This window comes from Notolepis coatsorum (assembly GCF_963971535.1).
Source record: "Notolepis coatsorum genome assembly, chromosome: 9".
Taxonomy (NCBI): domain Eukaryota; kingdom Metazoa; phylum Chordata; class Actinopteri; order Aulopiformes; family Paralepididae; genus Notolepis; species Notolepis coatsorum.
This window is the reverse complement of record NC_140173.1, coordinates 126651519-126676057: the sequence shown is the minus strand read 5'-3', so window position 1 is coordinate 126676057 and position 24539 is coordinate 126651519. Positions and strand designations below refer to the sequence as shown.

Genomic DNA, 24539 nt, shown 5'->3' with positions numbered 1-24539 from the left:
CACGACACAAGATTAAAAGTAGAAGCACTTCATACGGCATTAGAATCCCTTTATCATGTACGGAATCTGTAATGATCCGTAGCTAATTGTTTATTTATCAAACTTTAGTGTGAAGTACTTTAACCCTTTCACTACCACACTACAGAAGGTTAACCCCTTCACTAACAAAGGGTTAACCCTTTGTCGTGTGGCAGTGACAGGGTTAAGCTTCAGTATTGTCACAGTGAAAGGGTTAACCATTTGGTAGTGTGGTAGTGAAAGGTTCACTTCTGTAGTGTGGTAGTGAAAGGGTTAACGGTATATAACCATAGTTATATGAGTATAGTGACGCTCTGCGTCATACTGGAATACTCTTCCATATCAGTATTAGCACTGAATACATTTTCACATGCACCTTTACACACCTCATCTGTCTGGCCACACCCCCATCCGCTCCTCTACATAAGCAGGGGTGTGGCCATACTAACAGCTCCTTCCCAAGTCTTTCACCACAAAGGCAAGACCACGGGGTCCTCAGTGAGTCAGACGCAGAGCGTCACTATACTCATATAACTATGGTTATATACATAAACGTACGTTATATATTGTATAGCTCCGCTCTGCGTCATACTGGAATACAGGAGCTAAGCAGAGCGAGAGCTTGACAACGTAGGTGCTCTTTAAGAGCGGTTTTGAATGTGGGTAGGGATTCACATTCCTTTACAGCTTTGGGTAGGGCGTTCCACATTGATGTGGCATAATTGCGAAACGTGTTTAGTCCCTTGTTTGAGCCGAATCTGGGTTTAATATTTGTTGAGCTTCCTCTGGTGTTGCGGTCGTGGTATTCACTGACCTTTGGGAAGTATTTTGACATGTACACTGGTCTGCGTTGTGTTTGATGTTAAATGTTAATGTCCCGAGGGGGAGTTGAACAGGGGGCTCCCGCGTCGCAGGCGACGACACAGGCCGCTGCACTAAGAAGTGAATTCACTCCTAACTACCGTACCTATGCGTCTGTTAACCCTGTTATGGGGAAGTGAGTTTCATTTACCAGCCCGCACTGCCACAGTCACTCGTCAACACACCTGTTTCCGTGACTGTGGACATACCCACGGGCTTCCCCGTTACACTCACCTCCCTAAACTCACGCCCCTCAGGACATCCAGGTCACGGCACCACTGTGACGGATCATACTGGTCTGCGTTGTGTTTGATGTTAAACGTTAATGTCCCGAGGGGGAGTCGAACAGGGGGCTCCCGCGTCGCGGGCGACGACACAGGCCGCTGCACTAAGAAGTGAATTCACTCCTAACTACCGTACCTATGCGTCTGTTAACCCTGTTATGGGGAAGTGAGTTTAATTTACCAGCCCGCACTGCCACAGTCACTCGTCAACACACCTGTTTCCGTGACTGTGGACATACCCACGGGCTTCCCCGTTACACATGGGTACCTTAGTCGTATAGTGTATCTTGTAGACCAGGCCCATTGCAAGTTGCTGTACTCTGTCGTCTACTCTAAGCCATCCTAGGTTGTCAAAGTGGGCAGGGGTGAGGTGGGTTCTAGGGGTAAGGTCAAGTAGAAGTCTGACCAGTTTGTTTTGTGATGTTTGTAATCTTGTTTTTAGCGCCTTTGAGGTGCTTTGGTACCATGAGGTGCAAGCATAGTCGTAGTACCCTTGAATGAGTGCTCCTGCCAGAGTCTTCAGGGTATTCTTGTTTACCAGAGAGGAGATCCGGTACAAGAATCTAGTTCGTTGGTTGACTTTTTTTATTACCTTGGATGCCATTTTGTCACAGGAAAGATTTGCCTCTATGGAACCTACTAGGTATGTAATTTCATCTTTCCTTGTGACAATATTGTCACCCACTGTAACTGAGAAGCCGTCGGTCTTGCTGAGTTTGTTATTTGATCCAAAGAGAATGGACACTTGTGAAGAATACAAAAAATAAGACCAGAATGACTAATTGTTGCTAATATGTCATCTTTATAAAAGTTTACGTTGCTTAGGAAGTTTGGTTGACATTGCATTCCAGATGCATGTTTTATGACAACTTTTCATGGAAAACGTTATGGACATTACATTGGCTGTCCCATAAAGGGGCATTATAACAGCATGCTTCACCTGCCAATGGAAAGACACAAAGTACATAATTGATTCACATATTGATACAACAGCCCTTCATGACCAAAGGTGAGGTTAGAAAAATATCTGTTGATTTATTTTTTTGCCATTATGGCCATTCAGAAAGTCATACAATTAGGTTAATCGAAAAATACATTTTTACATCATTGTGTCTCCTTCTGTAGTGTGGAAAAACATGCATTCTCATAAATATTACGATCAAATCTATTTTGTACTTCAAAATATAGACCTTGATGATACATTTTAAATTGGTTTGGTTATGATCATGTTATTTAAAATGTTCATGGTGAGGTTGACATTTTCATGGAATTGATCAAATATATTTCATTTTTGATGGAGTGTTCCTTTAAACGACATATCTGGTACTCTGGTAGCGTTAGCGTGTATATTTTCTGCATGATTTTTTCCGTAGCCTATGTTTGCGAAGACGCTCTCTGATTGGCGCGTACAGCGAATACCCTCTCTGATTGGTTTAGCGCCGAAGGGTCTCTTCCGCATATTCAACGACAATTGATATGTTGTTCCCTAACCCTAACCTTAATTAACCTTAAGTTAACCCTAACCTAGGGCGGCTAGGTGGTGTAGTGGGCAAGGCACTCGCCACCAGTGTGGAGACGCTAGGATTCGCGTGTTCGAATCCAGCTCTCCACATTGTTTTCAGTTTAGCTGGTCGTCCGCAGTAATACACATTGGCCGTATTACGGGGAGGGAAAACTGAAGGGTGGGGATCGAACGTTGTGAACAAGCGACTCCTACAAGTCGGTTGGTGCGCCTGCGCAGTAGAATCAGGAAGTGTCGGGGGCAGCGTGAGCCTCCCACGCGTTACTCCTCGACACTGAGAGATCGAGCTGCGCAGGTGAAAAGATGCGACTGCTGTTACCTCAAGTACCGGAGGGGACTTGTGCTATGTATGACTTAGTCCACATTGCAGCCGGCTTGTGGGAGGCAAGAAACAGCGTTCGTGACAGGGGAGGGTTGAATTGGATGATACGAAATTGGGATGGGAGAAAATATAGAAAAATGGGAGAAAAAGTGGATAAAAAAAAAAAAAAAGGTTAACCCTAACCTTAACCCTAACCTTAACCTTAACCTTAACCCTAACTCTAACCCTAACTCTAAGCATAACCCACTTCGAAAGAGGGCCAAAGCATAACCACTTTGAAGCAGAGAATATATATGTACAAGGCGGAAGAGACCCTTCGGCGCTAAACCAATCAGAGGGTCTTCGCTGTACGCGGCTAGCCAATCAGAGAGCGTCTTCGCAAACATAGGCTACGGAAAAAAAATCACGCATATTTTCCCTAACAGAGTTGCACTTCCGTGTTCGGTTTGCGCGATCTGATTGGCCACTGACGTTTTTTTCAGCGCCAATCGACATGCAGGAGCACTCCTAACAATCGCGCCAGCAGGCTGTTACCCTAACCCTAACCTTAACCAACTAACCCTAACCTTAACCAACTAACCCTAACCCTAACATTAACCAACTAACCCTAACCCTAACCTTAACCAACTTCGAAAGAGAGCGACTTCGAAAGAGTCGCCAAGCTTAACCAGTTTGTTAGGAGTAATGCGATTGGCTCTGAAAAAAACGTCAGTGGCCAATCAGATCGCGCCAACCGAACGCGGAAGTGCAACGCTCTCTGATTGGCACTGACTGACGCTCTCTGATTGGCCACTGAAGCGTTTGCCCAATCGTGTGACGAGCTGTGTCTTTCTCCATTTCCACGTCAAACAGCCTGCAAACTACCTGCCGTTCTATCGCCATGCTCTAAGACAAACTCTAACCTTAACCAACTTCGAAAGAGTGCCTAAGCTTAACCGTCGAAAGAACTTGCCGTCACGCTCTACGACAAACTCTAACCTTAACCAACTTCGAAAGAGTGCCTAAGCTTACCTGGGTTCCATCCTAGAGGCAAATCTTTCCTGTGACAAAATGGCATCCAATGTAATAAAAAAAGTCAACCAACGAACTCGATTCTTGTACCGGATCTCCTCACTGGTAAACAAGAATACCCTGAAGACTCTGGCAGGAGCACTCATTCAAGGGTACTACGACTATGCTTGCACCTCATGGTACCAAAGCACCTCAAAGGCGCTAAAAACAAAATTACAAACATCTCAAAACAAACTGGTCAGACTACTGCTTGACCTTACTCCTAGAACCCACCTCACCCCTGCCCACTTTGACAACCTAGGATGGCTTAGAGTAGACGACAGAGTACAGCAACTTGCAATGGGCCTGGTCTACAAGATACACTACACGACCAAGGTACCCATGTACATGTCAAAATACTTCCCAAAGGTCAGTGAATACCACGATCACAACACCAGAGGGAGCTCCACAAATCATGTTAAACCCAGATTCGGCTCAAACAAGGGACTAAACACGTTTCGCAATTATGCCACATCAATGTGGAACGCCCTACCCAAAGCTGTAAAGGAATGTGAATAACTACCCACTTTCAAAAACACTCTCAAAAAACACCTACGGGAGACTGCAATTCGAAACTGGCCCCTGTAAATGTCCTAACACAACCCCCTCCAATGTACAGTAAATTACCAAGTATGGTCTTGTCAATATTCCAATGTACAGTTTTGTTTGTACAGTTGTACAGTGTCCCCCACCCACCCCTCCTACCCAACCTCCCCCCCACTCCTACCCCCCCCCCCCCCCCCCCCCCAACCACCTCCAATGTACAGTCCCCCCCCCCCCCCCACCTACCCAATCCAATGTACAGTTTATACGTCAAATGTATATACTCTTTTTTCTGGACTCTTTTTGTATCACAAACAGTACTGTATTTGCAAATCTGGTATGTCATAAATGTATAGATGTAGCAGTACTGTCTATCTGTATGTCATGTATGAATGAATGAATGAATGAAAACTTTATTTAACAGATTGCAGAATGGGTACAATACAGTACGGCTCAATACATACAATTGTTAAGGGGATGCAGACCTGAGAAAGACGTTTGTCTTGTTTCCATCAGGGTCCCCCATTTTCAATTCATATAGACATTTATGACATACACAACATACATGACATTTATTGCATAGGGACATATAGGTATTTAGTACTGATACATTTGTGACATAGGCGGTATTCAAATATACAGTACTGTTACCCCTAGATCCTGACAGAGTATATACATATGATGGGGAGGGGACTGTACATTAGGAGGGGGTGGGTGGGTGGGAGGGAAATATACATACGGCGGGGAGGGAATATATACATGCGGTGGGGAGGAGACTGTCTATATGTATGTCATATATGTTACGATGAATTGAAAATGGGGGACCCTGATGTAAACAAGACGAAAGTCTTTCTCTGGTCTGCATCCCCTTAACAATTGTATGTATTGAGCTGTACTGTACTGTACCCATTCTGCAATCTGTTAATAAAGTTTTCAATCAATCAATCAAACCAGTGTAGAAACAGGCGTCGGCCAATCAGAGAGCGTCTTGCCAGAAATGCGGCTAGGTTTCGAAATCACGCTCGCTGGGTCGCCTATTGCTTAATGACATGTCATGAGTGCTGCTTTTGCTTCCGCGTTTTCCCTGATTGGCTGCGCCATGCCCCGCGGCAGGCGCGGCAACCGCAGAGCAGAGCGGCAGAGCGAGCGGAGCGGCAGAGCGAGCGGAGCGGCAGAGCGCGAGCGGAATTAGGTAACCGCCGCAGTAATCCGCCATGACTTTCATTCGGCGCTTCAGCTCACCTGGCACAGCAGCAGTCCTAACGTGATTTTTTTTTTAACATGTATTCTTTCGCCGGTTAAGGTTAGGCATGGTTAAGGTTAAGGTTAAGGTTAGGAATTGTTTCGGAGTTGGTTAAGGTTAGAACGGTTAAGTTTAGGCGCTGTTAAGGAGCTGGTTAAGGTTAGAGTTTGTCAAAGAGAATGGCAATATTCTTTCTATGGTTAAGGTTAGGCATGGTTAAGGTTAAGGTTAAGGTTAAGGTTAGGCATTGTTTCGGAGTTGGTTAAGGTTAGAACGGTTAAGTTTAGGCGCTGTTAAGGAGCTGGTTAAGGTTAGAGTTTGTCTTAGAGACAGCCTATTTCCGCACTGCCGCTCTCCCGCGTTGCCGCGGTCACATGGTCAAATTGTCACATTCTTGCACTCATGACCTGTTAAAAAGCAACACGCCGCTGGGTCAAATGATGTTAGACCATTAGTACATCCGTTCCGTATCAAAATAAATGACTATTTGTATTAGTTTAAAGTAAACACACCTTTATAATCTATATTGATAGAATACATAACATTATATATTTGTTCAAAGAATCGCGTTTATTGCACACGATATACCTTTATTTTGGTCTCTAACCGGAAATGTATATCTTACTTTATTTTTTATGTATAGCTTTACTCACTTTACGTGCGGCGTCGTGCGGTGCGGCGTGAACTCCAGCGTCTGTGATGCAGAGCAGATGAGAGGAGGAAATGCTGGTTAAGTTGTTGTGGCTAAACATCCAACGAAATTACGTTTTGTGTGAATGTTAATGAAGCGATTTGAGTTTAACGAATGATAGTGTAGCTAAGGTAGTGCGTTTGCCTTCTTTACGCGCTGTCAGACCTGCTCGTTATTAGCTCGCCAGGCTAACACACACTAGCTAGGTTAGCTGACGCTTGCGACATTGTTGGCATCTTTCACTGGCTCTTAGTCCCGTTCGGGACGAGCAGCACAAACGGGGCTATAGCTTGTCATTAAAGCAATGGATAGTTTGTCTTCTTGATGGCAGCTTGGCCTACTTTAGGTTGAACGGTTAACGGTTGTTTCGCAACTACGTTAATCATGAGCGCGTCATCTGGGAGTCGAGAAGACGGGATCCTTTCGGATCTTTCAAAAGAAGCAAATGTCTCTGACTGCGGTGGAGAGAGCAGCAGACAGGTGAGTTGACCCTGCTGGCCTGTGCGACTGAAGAAGACGTATTATTAACCAAAACACCCTGTGTCCCACCTATATGGCTAAGTCAACTGGTAATAATAGCCAGGTACTAAATACCTGTATGTCATGTATGTCCCTATGCCATAAATGCCATGTATGTTGTTTATGTCATAAATGTCACTATGAATTGAAAATGGGGGACCCTGATGTAAACAAGACAAACGTCTTTCTCTGGTCTACACCCCCTTAACAATTGTGTGTATTGAGCCGTACTGTATTGTACCCATTCTGCAATCTGTTAAATAAAGTTTTCATTCATTCATTCACCCATTCATTCATTCATTCATTCTTCCCACCTATGGCTAAGTCAACTGGTAATAATAGCCATGTAACGATAACGCTATAAATGGCAAATGGCTGCTTTTTTATATAGCACTTTTATCCAAAGCGCTTTACAATTTGTTACTCACATTTACCCATTCACTCACACATTCACACACCGACGGCGGAGGCAAGGTGCCGACCTGCTCATCGGGAGCAATTAGGGGTTAAGTCAGTGTCTTGCTCAAGGACACATCGACACGCTGCCCGGGAGGAGCGGGAATTGAACCGGGAACCTCCAGATTGCCAGACGACTGCTCTACCTCCCGGGCCACTGTAGCCCCCTATAACGGCAGCTATTAATCTTGACCACACTATCTTCTTGTGTCTTGCAGGAGTCTGGTGATGTATGCCCGGGCAGCAACGAGGTGAAGAGCAGCGCTGTGGTCAAGTACTCTGCGGCACCTCCCCCCACTACTTATGCACTACTGCAGGAGAAGACGGACTTGAAGTTGCCTCCTGCCAACTGGCTGAGGGAGCACCCCCAGCTTGGTTCTGCAGGAACCACTGTGCTGGGGTCGAGCAGCAAAAGCAAGCCATTTTCCAGGTGCAGCACTCTTGAGCATCACTCACTGACACATTCTGTAATCTTGCAAGTTATCTCGTTCCTTCTTGCAGCTTGGACACATCTACTAGCTGATGCACTCATAAAGGTTGATCATAATGTTAATGGTATTGCCATGCCACCCTATACAAGTATTGTATTTCCTGAATGTCTGTCCTCTCTTCTCTTGCAGTTTTGGGATGGCGTATGACTTCATCGACTCCATAGGGGATGATGTTGACGTAGTGTCAGACTCTGAGGTAGGCGGAGCTGTTGGAAATGAAATGCTTTTAACTTTGTTTTCTGAAACGTGCGCACATATCTGAAACATGGCACGTTTTCTCTCCTACCCAGAATATCAAGAAGCTGTTGAAAATCCCCTACAGTAAGTCCCATGTCAGTATGGCTGTCCACCGAGTTGGAAGGACCCTCCTGTTGGATGAACTGGACATTCAAGAGCTCTTCATGACGTCCTCTCAGGTACAGGGATTATCAAACCTCATCCTACGTAGGAACGAGATCCGTACTTCAGCTGGGGACTTCCATTTGAGAAAATGTCATTTGATTTAGCAGATAATGGCGTATTGGTATCTGTTGACGGAGAGAAATGTATAATGAGAGAATACCCTTTTTATTAAGGAGAGTGGGCTGTCCACATACATATATTGTCTTTTATGGAGGCAGTTAGAAGGCTGAGAGTGAGACACAGGAGAGAAGGCTCTGGTGTCATTCTATTGATACTACACCACTAAGATACCCATGTACATGTCGCAATACTTCCCAAAGGTAAGTGAATTCCACGACCACAACACCAGAGGGAGTTCCACACATCCTGTTAAACCCAGATTCTGCACAAACAAGGGACTAAACACTTTTCGCAATTATGCCACAACAATGTGGAACACCCTACCTACAGCCGTAAAATAATGTGAATCCCTACCCACCTTCAAAACCGCCCTCAAAGAGCACCTATGGGAGGCTGCAATTCGAAACTGGCCCCTGTAAATGTCCAAACGTACAGTTTCCTCCCCCTCGAATGTATATAGTTTCTGTTAGGATCTCTGTTAAACAGTACTGTATATTTGTATGTCATAAATGTAACAGTACTGTATATCTATGTCATGTCATGATATATATGTATATATAAATGTCATTATGAATTGAACATGGGGGACCCTGATGTAAACAAGACGAAAGTCTTTCTCTGGTCTGCATCCCCTTAACAATTGTGTGTATTGAGCCGTACTGTATTGTACCCATTCTGCAATCTGTTATACAATTTTCAATCAATCAAACCAGTAGACCAGCAGGGATACTTGCGATTCCAGAGGAGAGGGTTTAAAGGATAAGACTGGAGTAAAATATTTTTTTCTTATCGTCATCATAGCCTAGACCTACAGTGCGTTTCTTCTACTTACAAGTATGACCCAACCACTTTCTGAAGTGACCACGCTAGTCTCGGCCTCTCTGAAGTAGTCCCTGTTCAGGCAGATTCGAGGCAATTGCTGTCACTACAGTTCTTGGAAAAATAATGATGCTTGTGTTCACTACAATGATGAATTATAAAAAAATAATTTACAACTCTTTCAGCTGAGTAACAATGTTCATCAAACGGTTTACCCTTTGACCTCAGTTTAAATACAGAATAAATAAATTTGATTTAGAAGTGCTGACAGACAGCTCTGTTAGAATCTGTCAATGCAAACTAAATTGTCTCATAATTGATCAGTGATAAAAAATAAAAATAAACACATTTGGCACATAGCAAGTGGACAACCTCTTCCCTCAGTCTTTAATGGAGTGCCTAATCCGCCTGTCTGCTCCTCTGCGTGTGGCTGCTTGCAGACAGGAGACTGGACGTGGCTAAAAGAGTTCTACCAGCGGCTGATCGATCAGAAATGGCAGAGGAAAAAGAAGAGCAAAGAACACTGGTACCAGAAAGCCATCCTGTCCAAGTTCCTCTACTACAGGTGAGGCCTCTCTGATATCTATCCATCTGTCTCTACATAACTGCACAATGCACATAATCCTTTTACACATCTGTAGATAGATACTATATCTACTGTATATCTGTACATATCACTTACATACTCTTTACTAGTTATGCTGCTACTACCGTACTGTCTTTATACCTGTGTCACTGTACATAATAATACTACAACTCTGTACATACATCGGATTAGTACTACACCCAGTAGTACTCATTTATATATTTTATACCCAGTTTAATCACCTATACATTGTATATTTTATTGTTTAGGGCTGTCACTAACGATAATTTTGTTATCGATTAATCAGTTGATTATTTGATTGATTAGTCGATTAATCTAAACCATTAATTTACCAGAAAAATCTACAACAATCTATTATATTTGCAATTTAATATTTCAAAATGTTTAATGAGTATCCTCATCCTTTTTAGCTTTACATTTAAAAAACTACCAGCCAGAGAGATTTTTACCGGCCATAAATAGCTTTTTAGTATATTTCCATGAATTATTATATGTATTGTGTGTTATCTCACCACTCCATGCTATGGTAGTGCTTGTGCCAGCACAGGAGATACGATTAAAATGTATTTATTATATATAGGCTATATACATATTTAAATCAATAGCTTCCTTTTGAATAAAATAGGCTCAGGAATCAGGATTGTTAAAGCTAATTAGCTTAATCCATGTCAAAAAGAGTAGCCTATAGTAAATGTATATACACACACACACACACACATGAGAGAGGGGGAATAGCTTATAGCAGACTTAATCATTTTACAATATTTTTGCTAATGAAGTGAAATATTTATTATCAACTATCCAGTTAGTTTTTATAGTGTAACGCTACGTCAAATCATTGGACGTACAGAAGGAGAGAGACGTGCTCATCCCCCCCATCACCCCACCCCCCTTTCCTCACGGGCTCAGCCCCTCCCTTCCAGCTGGAGTTTACTTGAAACACGGAAGTGAGCGAAACGCGCACTGTCGAGTCCTGGCTCACGAATAGTGGTTTAAGAAAAGTTATTTATATTTAGAACGTGATTAATTGGGCACTAGTTAGATTATACGTTGTGCATGTTATGACTTTGAACGTCTGCCATTTCCACCGCAAAAGGCATACAAGTAACAACAATACGACTCGTCGATCATGAATAATATGCAAATCGACTAAATGTATTCGTCGACATGGTCGTGGAATCGTGACAGCCCTTGCTATTGTTACATTTGCACTCTGGTTGAATGCCAAACTTATTTTCGTTGTACTGTACTTGTGCTGTATAATGACAATACATTTGAATCTAATCTATAGTGAGCTTGTTTGATCACTCTCACGCTGAAGAAATCACGTATAGGAGTTATTAGGTTTCTCCTTCGTTTGCCAAATGGCACCTCCCTCCTCCCTGCGACTCTAATTTGTTTTCCCATCCCTCTGTCTCTTCCTCCTTCTCTAGTATAAATGGCGATGGAGCTGCGGAGCCCGTGGCAGACAGCCCTGAGGAGGAGAGGGGGGCGGAGGAGTTCAGTCCCTCCTGGCCGGCCACCTTCACCAACACACAGTCTGACTCTGAGGAATCTGCTGCTCCCAAAGAGGTAATGACCAATCATCATCAGTGGAGCTGCCATTTACTATCTTTCACCAGTTTAAATTATTTAATTTCTTTATTTATTTTGTCATTGTGGAGCATTCACAGGTTGGATACTCATACTGCATACTGCATACTGCTTCTGACATGCAGGTTCTTCTTTTTCCCAAATGGATTCTTGTCTATATTGTTTATTACAGAGATTTAGTTAATAAAACCAATGTATTGTAAAAAACGAAGCCGCATTAATCCTGCCAGTTTAGACTGTCCGTTGTATTTGTTTTGTTGAGTTTTGCCTGCTCTTACAGTGTGTTTGCTACTGTATCCGCAGGAGGGTATTTCCGTGGACAGCAAGTTCGCTCTGGGTCAGGTGACCTCCATCCTCAGAGAGCAGAATCTCCAAACACTCTTTGATGAGGGGGAGAACGGTCAGGTATGACAGCGTTGTAACCTCTCTCCATAATATACTTCTAGTGGCCAGAGCTCATCGCAACCCATTTTTGTTGTGCCAGTATACATGTTGTATACATATTATACCAATATACTTTGTCATATTCCATACCGTTGCCAGGCTGTCATTGTAAATAAGAATCTGTTCGTATCTAGCTTGCCTGGTTAAATAAAGAATATATCGGTAACACTTTATAATAACACTCGGTTATAAGACCTTTATAAGGTATTTGTAGATAATGAACTAATCATGAACAAACATTTATATACATTCACATTTACAAATTAGTTCTACATTATTTATAACTCATTATCAACATTGTTTGTACTTGATTTGTTCATCATTAAATAATGTTTAATGTGTAGTAACACATTTGTAGATGCTTTGAAAATGGATATGAAAAAACGACTATACTGTAGCTCCATTTATTTGTTCATGTTCAACAAATGATTTGTTAAGACATTCATAAAACATCTATAAGTCATTTGCAGATGCTATTGTGTGCCCTAATCTAAAGTGAAGCCTATTCATCATTAACAAATGTCTAATAGTTTGTTTATTTGTGGACTTTTATGAATACACACGAAGCAATTACCAGACTTGTTTTTTCATGTTTAACAAATGATTTGTTAAGACATTCATAAAACATCTATAAATCATTTGCAGATGCTATTGTGTGCCCTAATCTGAAGTGAAGCCTATTCATCATTAACAAATGTCTAATACAGTTAATTATTTGTTTACTTTTTCATCACCTGTTACAAATGTTGTAGACAGCTTTCGGATACAGCCTTCTTTGTGACATCAAACAGTGACAGAATTAGGACTATAGATAAATGCAATTTTATTAACATATAAAATACATGTGCATGACAATTAGTGTAACTGGGGGCACTAGGACCCAGGAGTACCCTGGCCAGGTATTTATTGACTGAGTATGTAGAGGAAGTATCACGCGAGTGAGACTTCGACGTGTGTTGCCATCTGTTGAATGGAAGCACGATACATTAGCAGAGCCAAGTTATTCGTGCTGCCCCACGCTTTTAAGGTATGAGCAGGCTAAACACCTTTTTTGTTGGTAAATCTATTCCATCATTTCCGACCTACAACCTTTATATGTTGTGTAGACGTACTTGATGTGGTGGGCGCTAACGTTGCATTTGAATTATGTGTTTGTTCCTAATGTGTGCTCAGTATATTGCGGTATTTGATGATGACATGAGGGTAATAATTATTTGTATTTTCAGGCTGTATAGGCGCCGATACAGCCTGAAAATACAAATAATTATTACTCTTGTGTGTAGTGTCATATACTGAGCACATAGTTATAAATGATTTAATAATCTTTTACGAATGTATATAAATGATTTGTTCATGATTAGTTCATTATCTACAAATACCTTATAAAGGTCTTATAACTGAGTGTTATATTATAAAGTGTTACCACTTACCAGTATATCAAAAAAGAAAAAAAAAAATATAGTTTTCACTAATGGTGAAACCGTTATCAACACGTTATCAACATCTCTGGCAGTATAATGACACTTTCCTGTCCCTTTTTTGATTGACAGGGTTTAAGGAATGACTTTGTGCGTAACATCATGTGGACGTTTGAGGATATCCACATGTTAGTCGGGTCCAACATGCCTATTTTCGGAGGAGGACGCTACCCAGCCGTCAGTCTGCGACTCAGGTTAGAATGGAAGGAGCTGTAGCGCTCCCATCCCAACCAAACTGTGTTTATTTCAGGGTGGAAACATGGATTTGTGCAGTGAAACAAACACCATTTGGGAACATTATAGTGGTGTGCCTACTTTATTACACAATGTTTCCATCCCACAGTGTTTTATCCATGAAGATCAATTATTCCCCTTTTTCTTTTAAACCAACTCCAATCTAACCTAGAGAGCATTCTCTCTTTCTCTCTCTCTCTCTCTCTCTCTCTCTCTCTCTCTCTCTCTCTCTCTCTCTCTCTTTCTTTTGGTGTGTGTGTTTTTAAGAGGTTAAGGAGAGCTAGGCTTAAATTGGATTTCTAATAGTATCTGATGAGTAATGAGGGTCTTAACTCATTGGACACCACTGACTTGAGCATTGTTTGTTCCTACCACGCCAAGCTTTAAAAGATAGGAATAAGTGGCAGCGTTTGCAGGGCTATATTTATTCTATATTATAGCTATGGATACAATACTATGGCCCATTTGACATCAACTATATATCGTTCAATATGTGAAAAATAAAAAATTCTTTCATCAATACATTCGTGTGTTATACCGTGGTGAATATAAGTATAGTTTTAGAGTGATCCTGTCTAATCCCAGAAAACGACGATATGCAGCAAAACGTGAATTTCACTAAAAGCGTTGCCGTTTCTCGCCTGGACACGCTACTATTTCCAAATCAAATGTATATAATGGGTATTATGTTTCATCATGAATGCATGAAAGGGGGGGGGGGGGTAGTTTTTTGATGCTTTGATCGTCACCAACGGCATACGTTGTGGAGTAACGTTACACACACGTTGCGATCGAGGTGAAATCATGGTTTGATCAAGGCAGGATTGATATAATTTAGTCCTTACCTTCACTAGGAGGTACCACAAAAAGAATATTCCAATTGTCTGATCGCGAGTCCAAGTATTGGTGTCCATCGTGTCGCCAACATAATCCACCACAACAGATGCATCAGGGGCATTTGCCGCTTCTCAATGCGATCGGGATACCTGCTCGACTTGCCTGACAAGAGAAGTGCGCCCGGAGACATTTGAACGTTGCACAGGCCAAGATATAAGGTTTCAAAGGGTGCTCGATACTGCCACCTGGGAGGATGCGGCCGGTATTGCACTTTGGCATTCTCAGGATAATTCCCCATGTTAACCCCGAGTCCGTGTGCCTGTAATGAATAGAAATATCGAATAAAAGAAATAACGATGAAAACCTGACTATACTCTGGTCTGGTGCTGAACGGGTGGCGAGATAACCCGACTATCCTCGGGTCTGGCGCTGATTGAGTTAATATATTTGGTCTTATAGGGGAGTAGAGTTCTGGAGGGGAAACTGTTTTTGTTAAATGTAATACCGTAGAAATATTAACATTTTAAGATACTGTGTTAACTTATATGCACAATTGTGTGCACAATAAAGGGTTGTTACAAAAACTCTCTCTCTCTCTCAGGGATAACAATAAGCCAATCAACATTCTGACGGGTATAGACTATTGGCTGGACAATCTGATGTGCAATGTTCCAGAGCTTGTCATGTGCTTTCATGTCAATGGCATCGTCCAGGTAAACACCCCTATTCTATTTTATCCTGTAGGCTTATTGCAGACAGTGTTGTTATGATCCGATTCATGATTTTCATCTCTTATGTAATGGCCGGTCACTGCCACTGGCCATGGAAAGTTATTGGAGGTCTAGAATTCCAAGATTCCAGGAGATCATACATTGTTTCATCACTGATGTAATTCACATAGCAGATATTTTCTATGCCCCTGAATAATTCTATTTGGCACTCTTTGCAGAAATATGAGATGATTAAGACGGAGGACATCCCCGACCTGGATAACTCCACCTTCTCCACCAGGGTGGTGAAAGACATTGCTCAGAACATCCTCTCCTTCTTGAAGTCCAACTGCACCAAAGAGGGCCACACCTACTGGCTCTTTAAAGGTAGGCCACACCTACTGGCTCTTCAAAGGTAGGCCACACCTACTGGCTCTTCAAAGGTAGGCCACACCTAGGGATGGGAATTGATAGGATTTTATCGATACGATTCCATTATCGATTCTGCTTATCGATTCGATTCTTTATCGATACCTGATCAATTTATAATTTACATAAATAAATTGGAAATGCAACAGAACTACATTTACATTTACATTTAGTCATTTAGCTGACGCTTTTATCCAAAGCGACTTACAAGTTCTGTACGACAAGCCATCAGGAAGGGCACAACTCTATCAGCTGAGCAACAATGTTCATCAAAGTGTTGAGTGCTACAGTGTAGGTTAGTTTATTAGGACAAGTGCATGACAGTACGGTTAGTTAGGGTTAGATATATTTTTTTTTATTCAGATAATGGTTGAAGTGCGTCTTTAGTCGACGGCGAAAGATTGGACGTGATTCGGCTGTCCTAACTGGGGTGGGTAGTTCATTCCACCATTGTGGGGCAAGGACTGAGAATAGGCAACTTCTCTTTGATGACCCTCCCGGAGCTTGGATAGGAGTAGGTCTGAGGCGGCCAGAAGATGCAGAGCGTAGGGGTCTAAGCTGGTTAGAATAACAACATGCAACTTGACATTTCTGATTGTCATTTATTGTTGAGCCCCCATGTCAGAAAAATACAAAAACTGTAAAAAAATAAAACATTAACTATAGCCTACACTTAAATAAAATAATGTATTTGAGATTCTCTTAAAATGTATTTATTTTTTTATTCTTAAACTAATTTAATCTATTGAATAACAGGTCGTTATTCCTCTGACTTCTGTCTCACACACACACACACACACACACACACACACACAGAGCTCCCTCCCCGGGCCCCTGTCCTATAAGGTATTGGCTTGTGTTGCTACACGGACACATTTGTATGTTGCACCACCACGGTACTTCCTGGCTTACAGTGTACAGACTTGTAAACAAACACTCCGTCTCTTATTATATGTGAACTAAAGAGTACAAGGTTTACACAACAGCCCCCACCTGCTGTTTTATTGTATTTGTACCTGTACTATCCGCTGTCAGCTGTTTATCTCTCTTTGTGAGCTTGATTAAATAGCGTTAGCTCACGTTAGGTAGCGTTAGCTCCGCGGCTAATTTTAGCTCACCCTGAACTAAATCAATGACTAGGTTCTAAAGCATTCAAGTAGTTTTCACTGCACATAGAAGTAGCCAAACAGCGGGAGCATTTCGGGAGCATATTACCAAAACCCAGGCAATTTCGACCCCTTAAGGAATCAAATAGAGTCTGCCATGGCTACATGCTAACGTTATTGCGCAACTGTAGGAAAAACCTGGCAGCGATAATGGAATCGAAAGTCACGGGAGCCACACGGCCTACTGGCTCTTTAAAGGTAGGCCACACCTACTGGCTCTTCAAAGGTAGGGCACACCCACTGGCTGTTCAAAGAAGGGAGCGACGCATGTTTAAAATGAACATGTTTTTGACATTGTGCGTGAGTGTCTGGACCCTGAAACCCATTCATAGCCCAATGTTGTATACCTCCAAACATGCATGGGTGTCGATCTGAAAATGAGAGATTTTTCCTGAAAAGTTTACTCTTTTTAGAGATACAAGGTTTTGGTCTAACAGCAGTGATATGTAACATTTGTAATTTGGATCATCACCTGCCATGTTTCCTCAACCTGTTTGTGTCTCTGCTCCTCAGCCAGTGGCAGTGACATAGTGAAGCTCTATGACCTCACCACGCTATGCGAGGAGGCAGAAGAGGAGAAATGTCAGAATCCCTTTACGCTCCCTGTGGCTGTGCTGCTGTACAAGTAGGTTTCCTACAGACAATAATGTAGCCCCCCATCTCCTCCCAGACCATCATATGGGTGAATGGGGTCATCTTTCAGAGCAATGGTTATTCAAAGCTAAACAGATGGGACTCGCCACTGTGTTGGCGGTAGCTGACTGACTGTACCGTTGCTTGTCTGTGTAGAGTGGCCAGTAACATGATGCTGAAGGCCAGCCAGAACAGAAAGCACTATGGGACAATCAGAACTCTGCTCCTCAACTGTGTCAAGCTGCTGGACCAGGAAAGACACCCGCAGGTAAAACCATCGATAGCGGAGAACCAACAGGACTTTGTTCAGCCAGGGCCTTTTGTACTTAATGGTAGGGATGCACCGATCCGACTTTTTCAGTCCAGATACCGATACCGATACTTGGGTTTGGGTATCGGCCAATACCGATACCGATCCGATACCCATTGTCCAATTCTTTTCCCCAAAAAGTTTAAAAAAAAAAGATTATCCACGTTTTTTTTTTTATTTTTATATTAAAATATATTTTGTTTTTAAGAATTGTAAAGGATCACAAGTGTGTTTTTGATTTGTTGTAAACAAAGACAGAAAATAAACTTCATTCAATTAATAAACTGTATGCCTCACTGTCACTGTGGAAGAGACTGGGATCATTCTTTTGGCTTGACAACATTACTTTCCTAACTTAGTGAAACTAAATGTAACAAATTAACACATAGATATAAATGTACTGAATGGTTATTTATTATTTATTAAAAAAAAATTATAATAATTTAAAATCCGATATATTTTATATTTATTACCGATACCCGATCCAGCTATTTTACTGATATAGGCGGCCAATACCGATACCAATATCGGATCGGTGCATCCCTACTTAATGGTTTGCCTTTGGGCAAGTGTTCTTTCAGATTGTGGCATTGAAAGTGGTTTGGTCTGCAGTGGGACATGTGGTTTCAGAGATGGGGGTTCTTAACCACTGCTACACCATCTCTAGGCACTGCCATAAGAAATCTATTCATACTGTAGTATTTGATTGCAGCCATCTATTTAGATTAGATTAGATTAATGTATTGTTATACAGCACAAGTACAGCACAACGAAAAGAAGTTTGGCATCTAACCAGAGTGTAAATGTAACAGTAAAGTGCAATAGCTATATACAATGTACATGTGATTTAAACTGGAGTGTATATATATAAATTAATACTACTGAGTAATAATGCTAATCAGATGTATGTACAGTGTTATTGTATTATGTAAAGTATAAAGACCCTATGGTAGTAAGTCATACTGGCCAGCGGTATAACTAGTGTTGTGGAATATTTTAAATGAGCCAAACAGTGAAACTGTAGAAATTCAGATGAGTCAATTTGTATATATAAGAATATAGAACATAGTTTATTTCTGTGGCCACAGAGCTCAGTTTACAATCAGACACACGAACGTCTGACCAGAAAGTGACACAGAGCTCTGATCAGACTTACAATAAATACATAATTGACATGACGTACATAAGATGCCAACTTAACACATTGACTGCCACGCTTCTATCCATCAATGTATGATCACTGCCACCAGTCTAAGCCTATGGAGATGTTCACCTTCTTTGCAGGGCTATAACTTTTTAAATTGTATTGCTAAATTGACATTACTATGGCCCATTCAACATCGATTATCGTTCAGGATGAAGGAACGTTATACTTTTTCATTCATAGATTCATACGAAAATACCGTCTAGATTATAAGTGTTTTTATCGTTTTCTGCAGTAATTCCTAGAACGCTAGTTATAGGCCTAAACGCACAATATAGATTATCTATTGCAGTTTATTCGCGATACACGCTATATTAAAAAATCCAACTGAATACGATCCTAAACGTTATGACTCATCATGCGCGGATGAAAGGGGGGGGGGGGGGGGGGGGGGGGGCGGGCGGGCGGGCGGGCGTTTATAATTCCGTGATCGTCAGTAAATGCTTTATGTAGTATGGGTGATATATTGATCAGAGCGGTTTGCATTGAAAAGAATAAACAATCAAGCTGAAAGTAACATTACTGTCCTCTTACCGCTCGCCGATGAGACTGGAGGAAAAAGATCCCACTTATTTGACGTTTATCGACTAGATCCATTTCCGGTTTGTATGGTGCAATAAACGCCCAAATCATATCGATTATTGAGTTATGGCAGCGATCCATATACACGGATGTGTGTCTAGAGTCCCACAACAATATGTGACTGCCGGACGGATTTCCCAGATGCACCGAGATCACCAGATCCATTTCCGGTTGTAACTCGCCCGATCATCCACCAGGCGGCGGTATTGAAGCGTTGCACGGTTGTGCAGAGTCCCACTGTCGCAGAGGCTGGGTGGCGGAATTATGAATACCATGGCGAAAAAAATGAAATATGATCTCAATAACGTCGTACGCCGTGGCTTGGCAGTATTTGCATGACCAGAAAACCCGTCGTACAACGTTATTGGCGGTCAATGTGTTAATAACAAATCTGACAAGAAAGGTAAACAAAAATGCCCTAGTGAGAAAACAAAAACAAAAGATGGGTTTAGGGACTTTGTTATGTCTTCACATTAGAACTGGAGTCCAGGCCAAATGTCTCCTAAATCTTGGCCGTTATAAGAACACTGTTAAGACCTAGTGTCTGAGCTGTAGCTAGTTAACCTATATTAACTAGTCAAGGCTATCGACATAGAATATGTATTTTTAACACAGAACTATATGACATGATAATATTTTCCGATCACACTAGTAAAAGTAGTTAAGGAATATGTACAGTAAGTTATATAGTATCTACAGATATGTAAAAAGGATTATATAGTAAATATAATATATACGGCATATACAGCATTATTGTGCATGTCATAGTTATATACAGGTATATAAATAGGTACTGTAACTGAGGGGTACAATTCCCTGACTGTATTGATAAGTATGGTATCATTAAACCACTACCGTCTTATGTACTTTAATTACTGGCCATACAGTACATGATATATATAATGATGAACACTTCCCACAATGAATCGGTTCCACACAAAGTTGTAATTAAGTATTTATTGCAGCAAAAGGTACATAATATACTTCTCTATTTCACTTTGAATGCGCTTATAAGGCAAAGGAATGTGCGTAGGCAAATCAATAACGAATGTCCATTCTCTGGTTACGCAGGAGGTAATTATACAACCTGAATCTTAGGGAATTATATCTATGGTACACTAGTAATATATAGCGGGAGATACTGGAAGGGTCCCCCCGGTTGTAAGCCAGCAAGGGTAGAGGATCTGTCGGTAATGGAGTCTGGGTCAACGATGATAAGGAGACTCCGAGTACGGGAGACGGTGCAATAAGATCTTGATCCACAGACGAATACAGCTGTTCTCCGTAGCCTGTAGCTCCACAGGGAAGAAAGCTAGCCTGCCTCAGGCTCTCTGAGGCGCAGACTCGACGTGGCTCCTCACAGGGTAAATCCCACACACGTGTGGGCGTCGGCGATTCTCCGCTCCATTAATTACAGGACCAAAAGCAAATATAATCCAGCCGTAAAGGGCTATGCAGTCGTCGGGTAGATAATCCAGTGTACATGTCCACACGGTCCTCGTCTAGGGCTCCTCGGGTGAAAGCGCCATGAAAGCAGCCCAGCCTGGATAAGCACTCTAGCTGATACGAGGAAAACGTTGGTGATGCTGGTCACTGTAGAACTTTAGCCGCACGATACACTATACACAAATAGACTATTACTGACTTAATAGAAATATGTCGCACTCGACGGTATAGCGCCAAACTCTGACACTTCAGTTATTAATTCGCACGCGGTCTCAATGCTCTATTTGGGGCCAAACAGGCCATACTTCACCGCACGTCGTATCGTGGGTGAGGCTTCAACTTATTGGGTAACGAGACTTCTGACTAAGTGCTTCTGTATTCACCTGCGCCGTATTTATACGCTTAGATGAATAAACTAGTACCAGCTTTACTCCTGTCTCATATCCTTGGGCAGTACCATTCTTGTCCAGGCATGTCCCCGGCGGTGACTTTGAACCTGACTTTGGAGGCATGGCCTTGGCGCCTGTGGACCGCTGTCCAATAGGAGAATGAAATATTATGGTCTGTACTAGGCTAAAGGGATATTCCGTGTATATGTACAAGGAATATACAAGGGATATCAAACGATATACAAATATTATGCAATATATATCAATCAATAAATATATATATTCGGTTTAATCTGATCCTTTGTAACAGGTACAGTATATAAAAAGGATTACATGCATGTATATTCAGACGGATATGGATAAATATATTCGGTAAATATAAATATGGTGTATATTTGTATTTATATATATACCTGCAGTATCTTTATATTGCAGAAATTAGCGGGTGATTGCTATTAAATGATAATTGTTACGCACCGTGAGAATTGGACTGGACTTGACTCCCATTATCTGCGTTGTGTTCAGATCATCGCCTCAGCCCACTACATGCTGTCAGAGCTGTTCCCGCTGGACGAGTCGCCTGAGGAGGACGGAGGGGAGTCGCTGCGGGCCGGTGGTTCTGAGGACAGTTACAGCGATGACGGAGAGGAGGAAGAGGATGACGAGGAGCTGCCGGAGGACAGCGACGAGAACGGCTCCTACAGCACCTGCTCCGACCCGCCGGGCGACAGCAAAGCGGTGGCTGTGATCCGCTCAGTAGGGGAGCTGTCGGTCCCAGAGAAATACAAGTCCACACACCAGATCAGAGTGAGCTCTGCTTTTCACACGTCTGTCCTGTTGGTCAATTATTGCTGTCATAGGATTGTTTTTTGGCCAATTGACAAATTGTTGTTTCCCCACATGACTGTTGTCCTGAAAATCAATGCGGTCATAAAGGAGGACCTCTTAAAAGGTCACTAAAGGGACTGTTTAGGAGCACAGAAAATAAATGTGATGATGATGACAATGATCTTGTGAAAATGTCCACTACTACATTGAATCTGTAGATTGTTTGTCTTTTCACTTTACTATGTAGCATGATTATATGTTCAGGAACATGTGGTAGTACTGTAGAATCCTGTCTTGTACAGTAAATTGTACTTTCATATTTTTTATTTTATAAACGATACTGAATCTGCTGTAAATTCTTCCTCACAGCCGAGCTACGCCTTCCCCGTCTCGCAAGACAAGGAGGAGAGATGCAGACACGTCCTCACCTACGTGCTAAAGGTGAGTTTTTGATGATTGCTAGTGTACTTTTAAGAGCAGTGGTGGAAAGTATTTTTACTCAAGTGCTATACTTAACTACAATTTTGAGGTACTACAAACTACATTCCAGAGGAAGTATTGTAGTTTTTACTGTACTACATCTTTCTGAACCATCAGTTACTAGTTACTTTGAAGAAAAGATATTTTGTATATAAAACATGGCATACGTTGATGAAGATGATGCACTTTCAAATGTTAACACATTGGTCGCCAAGAACGACGTACACCGTTTTTGCCCGCCATGCGTTGAACGCCAACAACGGCGTAAATCGTTTTTGGGATCAATATTTCATTTTTTTCGCCATGGCATTCATAATTCATCCAGTCTCCCTCCGGACTGCAGCGGCACCCTGTATGAGATTGCAACGCCTCAATACCGCCGCCTGGTGGATGGTCGGGCGAGTTACACACTCGCCAAAACCGGAAGTGGCGCTGGTGCATCGAGGAAATCCCTCCCGCAGTAATATCTTGTTACGTGGATCCAGACAAACACTATAGTGCATTTGGATCGCTTTCTAAACTCAATAATCGATATGATTTCGGCGTTTATTGCGCCATTCAAACCGGAAATGGATCTAGGAGATCGGCGTCAAATAATTGGGATATTTTTCCTCCAGTCTCATCGGCGAACGGTAAGAGGACACTAACGTTATTTTCAGCCCGATTGTTTATTAATTTCACTGCAAACCATCTGATCAATGTAGCAACCCATACTAAATAAAGCCGTTACTGACTATCAAGGAATTATAAATGACCCCCCCCCCCTTTTCCTTCACGCATGATGAAGCATAATGTATACCGATCATATACATTTGAATTTTTATATGTATAGGAAAGAAACGCCACATCGATAATCTATCATATGGGGCCTATAACTCTCGTTTTTGGAATTACAGCAGAAAATCTTAAAAACATACTTACATTCTAGACGGTATTAACACAACAATGTATGAATGAAGAAATATAACGTTCCCACATCCTGAACGATAGATAATCGATGAATGAGCCATAGTAATGTCAATATAGCAATAAAATTTAAAAAGTTATAGCCCGGCAAAGATGGTAAACATCTCCATAGGCTTTCAATGGTGGCAGACTGGGTACAATGATGGGCACAACCCCCGGCGCCCAATGTGTTAAGCTTGGCAACTTCAAGAGGACGTAATCAGAGCAGGATAACTACAGTAGACCACATACCACTTTAACATAACCTGTAACCCGTCAATGGATGAAGCAGTGAAATACACGTCATGTAAAATGTGTACTTTTACTTTTGATACTTAAGTACATTCCGTATTAAATACTTTTCAAATTTGACTTAACTAGCATTTTGAATGGAGGACATTTACTTTTACCGGAGTACTATTTTATCTGGGTATTTCTACTTTTACTTAAGAAACTGTACTCCCTCCACCACTGATTAAGAGTTGTGGATGAATGGCTGTATGTGGCCTGTATGACAGGGTTTGAAAGCGGTGGACGGCAGCATCAAGAAGGAGAGTGACCTCCCTGCAGCAGACCCCAACACACCCATCCCTCTGAAGTATGAAGACAGGAGCGAGGCCGGTGCCGTAGAGAAGGGCATTGCTCTCCTCCTGGACAGAGGTCAGCATCTCCACTGTCATCTTGATAAAAAACTATAAAATACATATACCGTATTGGTTAGAATATAAGACTCTTTTTCAAGACTTTTGGGGAAAAATACCTTTTTGAAGACCAAATCTTGTTTTTATAATGAAAATAATTTCTGTCAATCTCCTGGTACGCTGCCACTTTGCCGTTCTCATTTTTAAGGCAGTCTTTTTGGGCTTGCCATCTTCTAACATCA

General features: G+C 41.9%; 1 protein-coding gene across 2 annotated transcripts in view; it reads left to right on the top strand.

Annotated features, from left to right (window-relative positions):
* The first annotated feature begins 6549 nt into the window (after window positions 1–6549).
* edrf1 (erythroid differentiation regulatory factor 1) overlaps window positions 6550–24539 on the top strand; it is a 38387-nt gene continuing 20397 nt past the window's right edge. For both annotated transcript variants that reach the window (XM_084321197.1, XM_084321198.1), the window contains exons 1-15: window positions 6550–7014; window positions 7728–7939; window positions 8130–8196; window positions 8291–8416; window positions 9782–9906; window positions 11382–11520; window positions 11845–11946; window positions 13536–13657; window positions 15136–15247; window positions 15484–15631; window positions 17353–17464; window positions 17629–17740; window positions 21929–22210; window positions 22601–22672; window positions 24175–24316. In XM_084321197.1, coding sequence (XP_084177323.1) covers window positions 6919–7014; window positions 7728–7939; window positions 8130–8196; window positions 8291–8416; window positions 9782–9906; window positions 11382–11520; window positions 11845–11946; window positions 13536–13657; window positions 15136–15247; window positions 15484–15631; window positions 17353–17464; window positions 17629–17740; window positions 21929–22210; window positions 22601–22672; window positions 24175–24316 — 1969 coding nt within the window. In that variant the 5' untranslated portion in view covers window positions 6550–6918. The remainder of the gene's footprint in view (window positions 7015–7727; window positions 7940–8129; window positions 8197–8290; window positions 8417–9781; window positions 9907–11381; window positions 11521–11844; window positions 11947–13535; window positions 13658–15135; window positions 15248–15483; window positions 15632–17352; window positions 17465–17628; window positions 17741–21928; window positions 22211–22600; window positions 22673–24174; window positions 24317–24539) is intronic.